Source organism: Crinia signifera, chromosome 2 (genome assembly GCF_055691185.1).
Source record: "Crinia signifera chromosome 2, ASM5569118v1, whole genome shotgun sequence".
NCBI classification, from domain to species: Eukaryota; Metazoa; Chordata; class Amphibia; order Anura; family Myobatrachidae; genus Crinia; species Crinia signifera.
In genome coordinates, this window is record NC_139218.1 from 340255906 (window position 1) to 340269174 (window position 13269).

The following is a 13269-nucleotide window of genomic DNA, read 5'->3' on the forward strand; positions in this document are numbered from 1 at the left end:
TGACCGGGAAAATGCAAAACTAACCTACTGCCAAACATTGCCAATTTACTTTAAACATTCATTAGCCTGGTTTTCCCAAGCAAAACATTGAGCAACTGAGATCTCCCTCTTTAATATTAACATTAATAATATTCCATTCATTAAACATACATCCAAATGTGTGGACATTATTTCTAAAAGTAAATATTAAACAAATAAACATTCATTCATTCATTCGTATGATTTCAGATAGGGATATAGTTACTCACACACAAATATATATATATATATATATATATATATATATTTGTGTGTGTGTATATATCTGTGTGTGTCTAAATGTGTGTGTGTATTATATATATATATATATATATATATATATATATATATACACACACACACACACACTCATTTGTCTACATTCGTAAGTAGGTAAGTTCACACACAACCACACACATTTGCACATTGACATGCAGAATATTTATAGATATATCTTTATTTCTTTCATTTTGCACAATTTTACCGATTTTACATAAAGAGCTGTATATTACTCTGTTGGGTTTGACCTTGCAGTACAGTACTTTTTGCTGGTGCAGGATAACAGGATAACTTCATTGTCTGCATGACCAGTTATGTAATAAGTGGAATTCCTCCTGTAAATATCAATGTGTTACTCAGTAACTATAAGTATATTAGCTTTCATTTCTGCTTCCCATAAAGGCTCCAGGACCTCAGACATTGAATACAGAACATTTCATTTCCCTCACATAAAATATTTACAGATAATCTCACTCTAAAGAGCAGGGTGTAAATCTTTATGAATATGAATTTTAGCTCTACCCTGGATTCACAGTAGACCTAATATTTGTTACTTTTATTATAATATCCCAAAAGGAGTGAAGTAAATGACAAATCCAATTTGTTAAAGTTTACAGCATAACGTTTTTACACCTCAAATGCCTGTTTGAGACATGTGTTAAATATAGCACAGAGTGAAAGTACTCAGATCACAGCCGAGAGCCCAAATTGTGGGTAAAAGTAAATTTGCAGATGGTGAGACTTAAATAGGGGGAGAGTGTGGTTACTAACACATGGAATTCTACTGTGTATTATTTATTTGGCTGAATATGGGGAGAGGAGAATCTCCATCCAGTGTAATCTCTAGTACAGAACTCTGGACTTTCTAGGTATGCACAGAGTTGTGATATTCTGCAGTACGAATTCTTGGCGTTTCATCTCTCTAACTCCTCCAGTGTAGCCCAAAAAATGTTTTCCTTGGTGATCTGCCATAAACGATAAATCACAAGGACATATTAGGAAGTGCATAAAACTATATTCTGCGATAATGACATGCGGGATCACAATAAATACGGTCGTATTGGTTCTTGTTAAAGAATCGTAATTCAAACACTTAAAGTGCAGGGTGGCTGTTAGTCTTTTAATTATTAGAAACAGCAACGTTTAACATTAAACTGCAGGTATAGAGAAACACGGCCGGTAGTTAAAACCCCAGGGGCTGTAAATATAAAAAAAACTTGCCAGACGTGAACAAGCCTACCATAAAATTCTGCAGAATGTGTCTTAGATTTTCACAAGATACATAAAAAGGAGGCAGAGGTCTCAAAAGATTGCAATTGCAAACATATTCCTGTCTTCACTTCTCAAGACATATTGGAATGATATACATTTTAGGAAGAACTAGCGAGTCGTCGCTTTGATTTCCCCATCTTTAATGCAGTCCCCATATACAAAAAGATGAACTAATGGGATGGGGGCGCTTATGGCACCAACTTTGTTTAAAGTAACACACTTCAAATTTAAAGTTGCTCTTGAGAGAACAGACACTTTTTTACGTCCTGGATGAGACAATATTTCACTGCAGTTATTTTACAGAACTGAAGTTTGACACTTTTTTTTGGGGGGGGGGGGATCGTTTCTTTCGCGCTGCAAACTGCGCCAGATTTACCATTCAGCTGCAGCTGTTTATCTCCATCAAACTCTAATGTAGATTCTGCCTACACACATCTGTGTGTGTGTGTGTGTGTTATATTTATATAATATATATATATATATATATATATTTATTTATTTTTTAAATACTCACACGGGGGAGAGGGGGGGGGGTGCAGTTTCTGAAGGCAAGTAAAATATTAACGATAAGGATGGAAGAAAATACCTTTTTTCTAGTTTATTATTGGGAGAGAAACAAATGTGTACAATCATCTTTTGCGATGGGTTCTGGAGAGTGTTAGTAAAAGGGATGTTTTACTCCATGTAGAATAACATAGAAGATACACGTTGTGAGACCTGCATAGGTCAGGGAGGTTTAGAGGTCAGGCTGCAAGTCTAAAATAAAGTTAATGGGATAGAAAACGTGTCCTTTGCATGAACCCTGTTTGCTACAGTTTACCCCCCGAACTTCAATAAAATACCTTTTCACACTCACACCATGAAGGCATCAGGAGACTGAGAAACAAGTCACAGAGACTGGAGTGGAGGGCAGTGATTTTTTTTTTTAAGCTTTGGTTGTGGCATTCTTTCTTCTGGTTCATAAGATTATTGCAAACTAAAGCGTCATTGTCATGACTGTGGAACTGGGACTGGAACACAGATAAAATCCCAGAACAGACCATGCAGGACAAATTTCCCTGTACTTCTTCCCATCTCGATTTGCCCAATTCAATCAATTTTTAAAAGGCATGATAAGCTTTATACCTACTCCTGATGTTATTTTATTTCTTAATTCAATACATGCAGCCTATAGTGGAGACTTGATTAATGTACCCGCTGCTTTCTGGGAAGACAAACGGACTACAAAAGTCCCCATCTTATTCAAGCCGCTCTCCCTGAGACATTCAATTTTAATTCATCAAATTTTGAAGCAGTTTACAAAAGAGACAGTGAGAGAGAGGGAGAGACAGAGAGAGAGAGAGAGTGAGAGAGAGAAAGAGGGGTCCCAGAAAGGGTGATCTTACCTCCCTAAGCACATGGAGAAACTCCCTAACCCAATCTGTGTTATAATGAACAAATGCATTTGAATCTAATGTGTGCAGCAACCCTAGAACACGATGTGTTCTCCAAGATAAATCACCAATAAATATTTATCTGTGTAACAACCCTTTAACCTGCAGTCATACAATGCTAGCTATATATGAAATCCACAGTGTTTGTTTGAATGTGTGCATTGCAAGATTTCTGTGCCTAGAACCCAGATTTTGTAGACAAAACAAAGTATTCTCTGGGTCAGTATGACTGTTTATAAGAGATGGGGTATAGCATTATTCTCCCAAACCGCTGTCGAGATAACAATGCAGATTTAAGGCAGATTTTGCCCTACACAGTGATCAGTATACTACAGTACTTGGTGATTGGAGGCTGCTGTGTGTCATGTTGCTGGGCTGTACAGGCCTACCTGATCTATTGCATTCTTCTGCTACAATAGATAGGACAGAGCACGCAAAATAGCTAAAAAGAAAACCTTTAGGCCCTGCACTAAGACAGGGAGATCACAGAGGGGTCATTGCTATTTACACTGAAGAGATGCCTTACAAAGCTTTACCAAATACGTTATTTAATAGTCCAAGTCCCACATTCAAATACAGGACAGCAATGCAATGGCAGATTGCAAAAATATCACATGCTATATCTTACAGACCAGCCCCCAAATAATAGAACTTTAGAACAATAGATTTTCAGCATTGTGTTATTTCTTTCAATACAAAATAAATATAAATAAACACTTTTTTAACACGTTCAGCTCTCACTGAAGTACACAAACAACACGACACTACGATCATACACTAAATTAGGAATTCTTAGGCCATTATGACATATTATATTGTGCAATTCTGGTGATTATTTCTAGGATTCATTGCAGTAGATACACTTGTATAGTCCTTATTGCAGTAAACCTGTGATTGCTACAAAAATGAAACATTTTCAGCAATGGAACAAAAGTAACAGTTAAAATAGACAATAGACTGCTAGGTTAAACTAAAACACATTCACTGTTTTATTGAACAAACAGACGTTCACATTACACTAGGACTGTTCATAGCATTATTGTACAATGTCATCTCAACCAAAATAAAAGAAAAGAAAAGCACAGTATCCACAACAACAAAAAATGGATCTATCTAGCGACTTGGAAACTTTCTTTTGAATTATCTTCACATTTATGGCATTTAATTTAAAACAACAGATTCCTGTTTTGTGTGCTGCTACTCATTGTATCTTCTTAAATAAGCTTATTACATAATAATAATAACAATAATATTATTTCCTTATACAAAAACGATTTATTTCACCTCCATATTTGATTCATTTGATCTACCACTTACTATCTTAAATATTTGAAGGGTAAAATTGCCACCCTGTATTTTTTTCCATTTGAGGAAGCTCACTTCAAAGCAGAACCTTTTGTAGTTCTCCCATAAAAAATAAATTAAGACAAACTGTCATAAAACAAACAAACATAAACATAAAACAACACTTTACACAGAAGCCTGATCCCATGCACTTTGACATGCATTTACAGCCTTTTTGATGATCCAAAAGACCTCTCAGAATTCCAACGCACAAGAAATAAAAACTACAAGAACCAAAATATATATTATATTATTATTAATATTAATATTATTATTAGATTCTATAAATACTCAGTCATTTGTAGTGTTTGTTTGTTTTTTTGGGGGGGGGTGTATTTATAACCTTGTAATATCCTCTCGCTGATCCTGAGTTGAGCTTTGCGTTAGATCCTCGTTGGGAGCAGAATTAGAAGCAATTATGTTATTTGAGGCGCTGGAAGAAGCGGTGGATCTGACTTTTGTGTTAGGTAACCTGTGGTCTTTTTTCCATTTCATTCTCCTGTTTTGAAACCAAATCTTGATCTGCCTTTCCGACAGACAGAGGGAATGGGCTATTTCAATGCGCCTTCGCCTGGTCAGATATCTGTTATAATGAAATTCTTTCTCCAGTTCCAAGACTTGCTGCCTTGTGTATGCAGTTCTGGATCTCTTGGGCTCACCCCCAGTGTAATTAGGGTTCACTGAGAAAGAAAGGAGAGAATCAGGAGGATAGCCATGGAGGAGAGAGAGAGGGAGAGAGATAGATAAAAAAGCAAGCAGGCAGGGGGGGAGAAGATCTGGAGAGGAAGAAGGAAAGGGAGGCATACAGAATATTAGGGACAGGAAGGTATCAGCAAGCAGGAGAAAGACCATCTGCTAAAATGTCTTCTAAAAAAAAAATCTTCTAAGGAATCAGTTCTTTCTGTTTTATTATAAAGGGCTTTCCCTTAGCTCCAAAGAAGCTGAATTATTTATGCACCCTTTACAAAGCTATAGTAGTTTTCCCTCTCTCTCTTTCTCTCTCTCCAACACACACACACACACACACACACACCACATAGAGAGCACAGAATGAAGCACATGGCTGGAGCAGCCCAGACAGGCTTGGCTATAAAATTTATGGTGGGTGTAATTACCCATTCGTAGTCGTAAATCCAGTTCAATTGTGCTAACCCAAAGACTCTTTGAGCTTTAAAGGGAAGGGGAAAAAAACGAGAGAGAGCGAGGTTATAAGGGAGAAGAAAAGTTTCCTACCAGTACTGACGTGTATTTTCTTCATCCAGGGGTAGACTATGGGCTGTTTGGTAGCTGTGCTGGTAGGATGCTCTGCATTTGGCTGGTTGCAAGCTGGGGGTGCTGGGGAAGGAGTGGTGGAGGTAGTGGTGTTGGTGGAAAGAGATGGGGTGGGAAGCTCACAGATCTGGGCTTTGCCTACAAGGTGGTTGGTGCTCTGTCCATGGAGCCTGGGGTGTGTGGCAGGGTTGGCAGGAGCCTGAATGCTGGCACAGCTGTACTGCCGCTCTGTGTAAGCTGCTCTTGCAGGGTACAGTTCCTGGTGGTGAGGCTGGAACCCAGCGTCCCTGGACCGGCTATAATATTCCGGGCTGTGATCTGGGATATAGTTATTTTGCGAATATTCCTCGCATGGAGGAAATTTCGGATCGATGTAGTTAGAGTCCATCAAATACGAACTCATGATCATTAATTTCTGGAGTGGAAAATAATTTTTCTCGCTTTGTCGTTTTTCTGCTCCATAAAGCCCTCCTACTAGCTGGCGACCCCGTAAAGTTACTTTCACCATGTGACTCCCTTAGCCAATCACATCCTGCATGCTAGTCCCCGGATAAAGAACCAAAACCTTATTTAAAATCTATTTTTCCCCCTTTTCATGTTTGTTGTTGTGATTTGATGTTTCTCCCTATGCACAGCAGCACCCTCTCCCTGTATAATCCCCTGTGCTGTGATGCCTGCTTAGCTGGGATAACACAAAAAGGATGTGTTTGTTGCCAATTGCAGGGGGAAAAAAGGAAGATATAGAGACCTGCTTGTGCACATTAAATGGATACTAGAGGTGGGTGGAGAATGTGCACCCTCCCTCAGTAAGAAGCACCATACACACACACACACACACACACACACACACAGGAACATACACACAGAGAATAACACAATATTAGGACATTGGGGGATCCTCTCTGCTTTCGGTCCTAAAATGCTGCACATTGTCTCTTACCTGGCATCCATTGTGTGCCCTCTGTGTCACAGCTTCCTCCACCCAGGAGCATCCGATCCCCACGCAGGGCACCCTACAATGACAAGACCGGAGAGTCACAATCTGATCAGCAGCAAGAACATGATTCCCATTGCAGATGTCTCTATATACTGTATCCCCTGGTATAAGGCTGTGCACATATTTGCACAGTGTGTATCATTTTATCTGCATTCTTGGAAGCAGGCTGGTGGATATTGAATTACTTATCTGTGCAATGCTGGTAGCTGTTTCCATATCTGTCGCACTGAATAGTCACTACAACAAGAAAGTACTGGTTAATGCCAAACCTGACATCATGCACAAAAACACATTAGGAATATACAAGCAAATGCCATTGCAGCCATATCGATGCTGTGATTGTGTTTTCCTAGACTGCTGTGGGTGTATATTGGGGTGGATGCTGTGTTTGACCCTGCAGCTGACCACAAAACTTCACACTGTATTCATGTCTGTATCCCACTCCTGGAAACATATACTACTTTAACCAGGATGGATATGTCACTCAGTACCCAGTGTAATAACAAGGCTGCCTAGGATGGAGGACCTGGTCTGCCAATTCAATTTCCAGCTACAAGGGGGGCCCATCGTAGTTCCTCCTTAAGTAGACAAAAATGACTGGAGAGGGACTCTCCTTATATCTCCTCACAGCCTCTGTTCACACTACCTACTTTCAGCAGATAATATAGTGCTTAAAAAAAACCCTGGGAATTTATGTAAACATTTCCAAGCAAACAGCTTTTACAATTAAGTATTTTATCAAGAGCTTAGATTAGGCATTAAACATGGGAGTGTGGATATCTGATTGCTCCCCTGTTCAGCTTGATAACAATTATAGCATAGAATCATAGCTTGTAGGGCATTGCAATATTTTACTTGATAACAATAAAAGTGACACATAAAGTTAGCTGTTTATGTTTTATTTATTAGAGTAAATGTGCCAGCGGTGGTGCAGGCTTCAGGTTCGTTCTAACAGCTTTTATAGGGCAGTAAAAGGTAATAAATCAGCCAGGAGGATTGCACTGGTTGGGACTTTCTCCTTTTGCGGTGGCTGTTCGGTCTTTATAGGAAATGTAATAATGTGTTATTTTATGATTATTTAATCTACACCTTTAATCCACTCCTCCCACCCACACTTCTCTCGCTAACAGCCCAAAAGAGAACGAAAGGGAACTTAAAGACAAAATTGTGTGTGTGTGTGTGTGTGTGTGTGTGTGCTAGGTGCTAGGTGCTAGTGCCACGTCCAACGACTGCTGAATGAAGTGGCACATTAAACGCCAGGGATTTCATGACGATTGATTCAGTGAAAGAAATGAATATACAATAAACAAACAAACAAACAAACAGAGGTTTTTAGCATCACCCATATACCCCCCTAGAGACGAATCTGTGACTGCAGTCTTCACACAAATTCGATTCTACAGGGTGCATATAAGCGCCTTCTTGGTATCTGTTACTTTGGTGTGGATTTTGGGGTGAGGTAGGGTGGCATGGGAGAGGGGGGGGGGGGGGTAGGGTGGCATGTGAGTGGAGTGGGGGTTGAAATGGCTGTCATTTAAAATGCACATGTTAAAGCCACAATCGTTATAACGTAGCCAGATGTGGACCTGCCTGTTACTATTGTGGCAGTTTACATTCTAGGTACCCACTGAGCTAAATGACAATCTGCAATGTGCGTGGATTTGAATTCATCTTCAGGATTGCTATTGGGGTGATCAGTTATCTGAGATCTGGCTGTCTCACGTATCCCATACGTATCACGTATGTTGTTTCAGAACACCAGATCCTGGTTCTGAATTACAGCCTCCCTTCATTTATAGTAATAAAACGTGGTCACATTCCTACGTTTTGCATAAGCTTTTGTGTACCACTGGCGAGTTGTGTGCAGTATCCCTAACCAATTCTCACCACCATCCACACATTTCTACTATCCACCAAGGACCTAAAGCCAGAATCCTACCATCTACATTGTATTAATAGATGGATGGGATATGATATGGAAAAAAAGCTTTCAGATTTCCCCTGCTAATATCTAAAGGTATATTGACTTTAAATAAAACAAAGTAACTCACGGGATGACGCTATTACGAGGTTTCATTTGCAAGTCTACTTTAAATAAATGAAATTATGTGTTTGCATTTTTACAATGCACTGGCTGAATCGTGCAATTGCAAAGCTTCTAGAATGAAGCGTGCTTTACGGTAGCCCAGGCTGCTGTTATTTTCAGGTTGCTCACACACACACACACAAACAAATATATATGTATATGGTGATGCAGGCTCCCAGCTCAATCACACAGCTTTCCTGTTGTAACAAATATGCCCAGCTCCTACCAGACCATTTCTCTTTCTTGCAGAAGCTTTCATTAACTACTGAGCAAGCATGGCTGTGAATGAGCTGCAGATCTGGGATTTACATCTTAATGCAGAAAGCAGCATTTAAAAATGAGCTTTAAGACACACAAACACACACACACACACAACACACACACACACACACACACACACACACACACAGAAATCAGGACATCTGTGACGCTTACATTGTATTTGGGTGCACATCTACAAATAGCCAACAGGATGGCTTTGCCAACACAAGGAGGTCTGGGGAAGACTTTCATGTGTAGATACTATGTACTGGGGGGTAGTAAAATGTAGAAGTCAGATTCCTCACATAATCTGCTCGGGGTTTTTTGCTTTTTTAACTGCATAAAGAGGGCAGAAAATCCTCTGGCTGTGGAGTTGCTCAAACACTCTGAGCACAAAGCGTCTTTTTTGACAGTTCTGAAGAAAAATAACTGGCCATTGTCCCCAAGGGTTCATTGAAGGTGCTATTACCATACTGACCGTTTTGCTAACCTACACCTCACGCAATTAGCAATCTGTGCATGATTCAGAGGCAAAAAAAATGAACCAGTTTCTAATGTTTCTGTTTAATATCTTAGCAATATCCTACCAGATCCCTCCCAGGTCACAAAACAAGGATTATTCGTACTCCCCTTTCTTATAAATCTGATCTTGTGATAAAAATCACATATTTATTAAGAGTGAGGCAGCTGCGGATCCCTGATTTGCATATTTAGGGGATTCATTATATAGATATTTTGGTATATTCATTCTATGTATTTTTTATTACATCATTTTTTGCTTTTTTTATTTATTTCCATCATGTGCATGGGGAAAGGGGCAGGTTGTTACACAAAGCATTGTCCATTTGTCTTTTCAGCATTCCCCCTATTTCTGTAGAAAGAAAAAATGCAATTATTTCTTCTCTCCTCCCTTATACAAAAAGAAAAAAAAAAAGAAAGAAAAATTAAAAATGCATTTTGTGTGTGTAGAGAGAATGCAAAGATTATTCCACTCTCCTCGTGGAATTCAATTTTCTTTAAATCTCGTTTAAACTGGCCTTTTTTTTCCTCCACAAAGTGCACGCATTTTAATACTGGTTAGACAGCGTGACCTGAATTTCACCTCTCTTGCTTGACTTCCACCAATAGGTCACTGCCACAGAATATTGATGGTACAACTCAGTTGAAATCTGTCTCCGCACAAATGGCCTTTAGATCTTATAGCTAGTTCAATAACTAGTTATAATGTAGAAGGGAAAAATGGGAGCCAGAGGCAAAGTAATTTGATGTTTCATTCTTATGCTGGAAAAAAAAAGTTGTTTATTTTTTTTCTCCTTATTTTTCTGACTTTAGTTCCTTTAAAAAAAAAAAATCACAATATAAGCATATGGAGATGCTATGAAGTTTAAATGTATATGGCAAATATCCGTGCTTTTGTTCTGGGTGCGCACAATGGGTGTATAGTTCATGAACCCTGCAAAGGCTTCATTCTTTGGTGCTACCCAATCGCTGTGACACCCCTCTCCTCTCGGTATACCACTTACATATAGATTATATGACACACCGGAGGTGCCTATGTCAGAGGTAAACGAGGACAGATTTTAATTTGACAGAGGAAAAAAAAACAATAATAGAGATTGATTATTAAAATAGAAAATTACAGATAAGAAATTGGATTATCGTAAAAAAAAATATAATATGATAATTTGAAGGGGATTTGGGCATTGACATTAGTATCCTATCTATCTATCTATCTATCTATCTATCTATCTATCTATCTATCTATCTATCTATCTATCTATCTATCTATCTATCTATCTATCTATCTGTAATGTAGAATGTATAGTATTTTTCTTCCCAAAAAAAGTGTACTATCTTCATAATGAATAAGTTACTGATTTAGGGGTCTGCATCCAAATTACATGGGATATGGTGTAATAGTATTATCTGTAGTATAACTGCTCTGGAATCTGTGACCCGCTACCTATAGACTGTACGATCCGAGAGATATTATATAGAGGGTAAGCAGTGGCCCATTCAGGATAAGGAACTGAAAACGATGTTTGATTGCGTGTTATACTTTATTATTACCAGTACCAGCAACTGAAATAAATGGAGACAGATTTTTTTAAGTGACGTTTTATATGCTGAAACTATCGTACATATGTCGCTGCGATGAGTGTTATCTAACCACAACAAGCATATGGGTGCTTGCTAGGTAGTCCAGGTAACATTGTAGGAATAGTCCTGTGTTTGGGCAGCAGACTGTAGACTTATCTCTTGAAGTGTACAAGTCATTTAGCTTCTGATTTCACACATACAATGTTATCTTATGTACTTAACTAAAAACCTAATAACCACTTATCTATTATTATTTATATGAGGATGATGGGGCTCTCATGAAGAGAATACATATATAAGGGTAGCTCTTTAAAAAGGTTGCATTAGTGTAAAGGGAGCATTAGGACAGCATGATGGGAAGCAGTGTTTAACAACATGACCCTGTTTGTATAAAAATTACCCTGACTGCTGAATAAACACTACAGCGATCATAAACAATCAATACACTCCTAGCGATCAGGAGATATTACCTCCATACTCTGGGTAGAGAAAAAAAAAACTACATACACACAGTTTGAAACACAGTTTGCAAACAAGCAGCTTTGTCTGCTACTATTGACAGATCAGGCAATTGAGAATCAATTTAATGAAAAAGCGAATCTCTCGGGAGATGTATGTAGATAGCAGGCTAAATTTGAGGGCAAGTAGAGGTCCCATGTACTGTGGATCTTTACCAGCCTGCCTGCAAATTTCCAGGTCTCTATTGTCCATCATTACATTCCTAGTGTTTGTCCACCAAGAGAGTGATGAAACCGATCTTGCAGTTAGCAGAAACATTGAGAAATTTATATTTTTACATCACTCCTTTGATCTTGATTTGCCCAAGTGCCTGAATGTGTGTGTTTATAAACACTACTTAAATACTTGAATCGCGTATAAACACTGTTTTTATCAGTAGCTGAAGGGCACTGATCTTGCTGAGAGGTAGTAGGACGAGATTCAATGGTTTCCCTTTTTTTTTTTTTTTTGGCAAATCTCTCTCCCAGCCTGTTGCCTCTACCTTTTGCCCTTTAAAATCTTTGAAGTCTGTTCCACAGTCTAAATACAAAGTATAGTAGAAATCCTGTAAGGTGATGTTCAATATTTACCAAGGGGATGCTATTTTCAATAAGTGCCTTAATTCACATCTGCTCCCTCCTCTGTTCACATCCACTGTTGGGTTGCGAGCAGCCTGCTGAAAAAATATAGCACAGGCTTAAATAATCGTCATTACTAACTCATTGAAGATCCTGTCTTGTCTCGTAAGGGGATTTGCTGAACATCCCAAGGCTCAGCCTGCCCAGCAAAAGCAGTCGTATAAATAATTTGCCCAGGTCGGCATATTAAGGGTATGGCTGGTAATAATCGTTTTATTATATCCTAGATCGACCTAGAAATACACCAACAAGGGCTGAGAAAACTGATCCAAGCCTCAAGGATTTCAGTGCAGCCTCTGCAGACCCAGAATCCTCCTCTTAAAAGTTTTTGTAAGTTTTCAAACAAAAGTTGGGGCCACAATTTAAGAGCCATGAAGGACGTGTTATAAATTATATATTTTTTGGAACTTAGGAGTTTTCACCGATGGTTTCAATTAAATTCAAATACAAATATCTATCACCCCAGCTCGACCCTGATTTATCATTGAAAACCAAAGAGAAGCTGGTATTCTATTATTTCCTATATCATTATTTCATAATACATACATATGTAATTTAAATGAAATAAGCCAAATACCAATATAAATGATTAAGAAATGAGTAACTTAGATCTTAAGATGCTAACGAGAGACAGAAATATCCTGGAAAGTGGTCTGAGATTTATTGGTGTACAAGAAAAATTCTAGAACATCAAGGGGGTGAAGATGGGGTCTGACTATAAGATAGGCAAACACCTGGGGGGTGAATAAAAGTTTTGCAGTGGTTTAGATTCCTTTTTAAACATGAAAGAGGGGTACAGCAATACATTTTCGGATTTACGATGTCGTCATTCAATATAGATAGAGATTTAAAAACCTGAAATAACACTTAAAATGCAATCGGTAGAAAATGCCGATCACTGTAACCATATTACAGTGAGCGATATCTCTCACTGTAACCATATTACAGTGAGCGATATCTCTCACTGTAACCGTATTACAGTGAGAGATACAGTTTTAAGTATATTGAGTCTTCTGTACCTCAATATATATAGAAGGAAAGTTGGCACTATGGCGTTCTAAAGAATAAGGT

At 38.5% G+C, this 13269-nt stretch overlaps 1 protein-coding gene and 1 long non-coding RNA gene across 2 annotated transcripts in view; both read right to left on the minus strand.

Annotated features, from left to right (window-relative positions):
• Positions 1 to 3967: 3967 nt before the first annotated feature.
• On the minus strand, positions 3968 to 6412 carry HOXC4 (homeobox C4). The gene is made up of 2 exons (XM_083169554.1): positions 5580 to 6412; positions 3968 to 5026 (listed from the first exon to the last, which is right to left on the minus strand). The coding sequence occupies exons 1-2, from the start codon at positions 6124 to 6126 to the stop codon at positions 4683 to 4685; spliced, it is 891 nt and encodes a 296-aa protein (XP_083025680.1). The 5' UTR covers positions 6127 to 6412; the 3' UTR covers positions 3968 to 4682.
• A 195-nt stretch (positions 6413 to 6607) lies between these two features.
• The window catches only part of LOC146057827 (uncharacterized), a 67278-nt gene continuing 60616 nt past the window's right edge, over positions 6608 to 13269 (minus strand). Inside the window, exons 3-4 of the long non-coding RNA XR_014469789.1 lie at positions 12151 to 12236; positions 6608 to 6852 (exon numbers count right to left, since the gene is read on the minus strand). This is a non-coding gene — a long non-coding RNA (uncharacterized LOC146057827). The remainder of the gene's footprint in view (positions 6853 to 12150; positions 12237 to 13269) is intronic.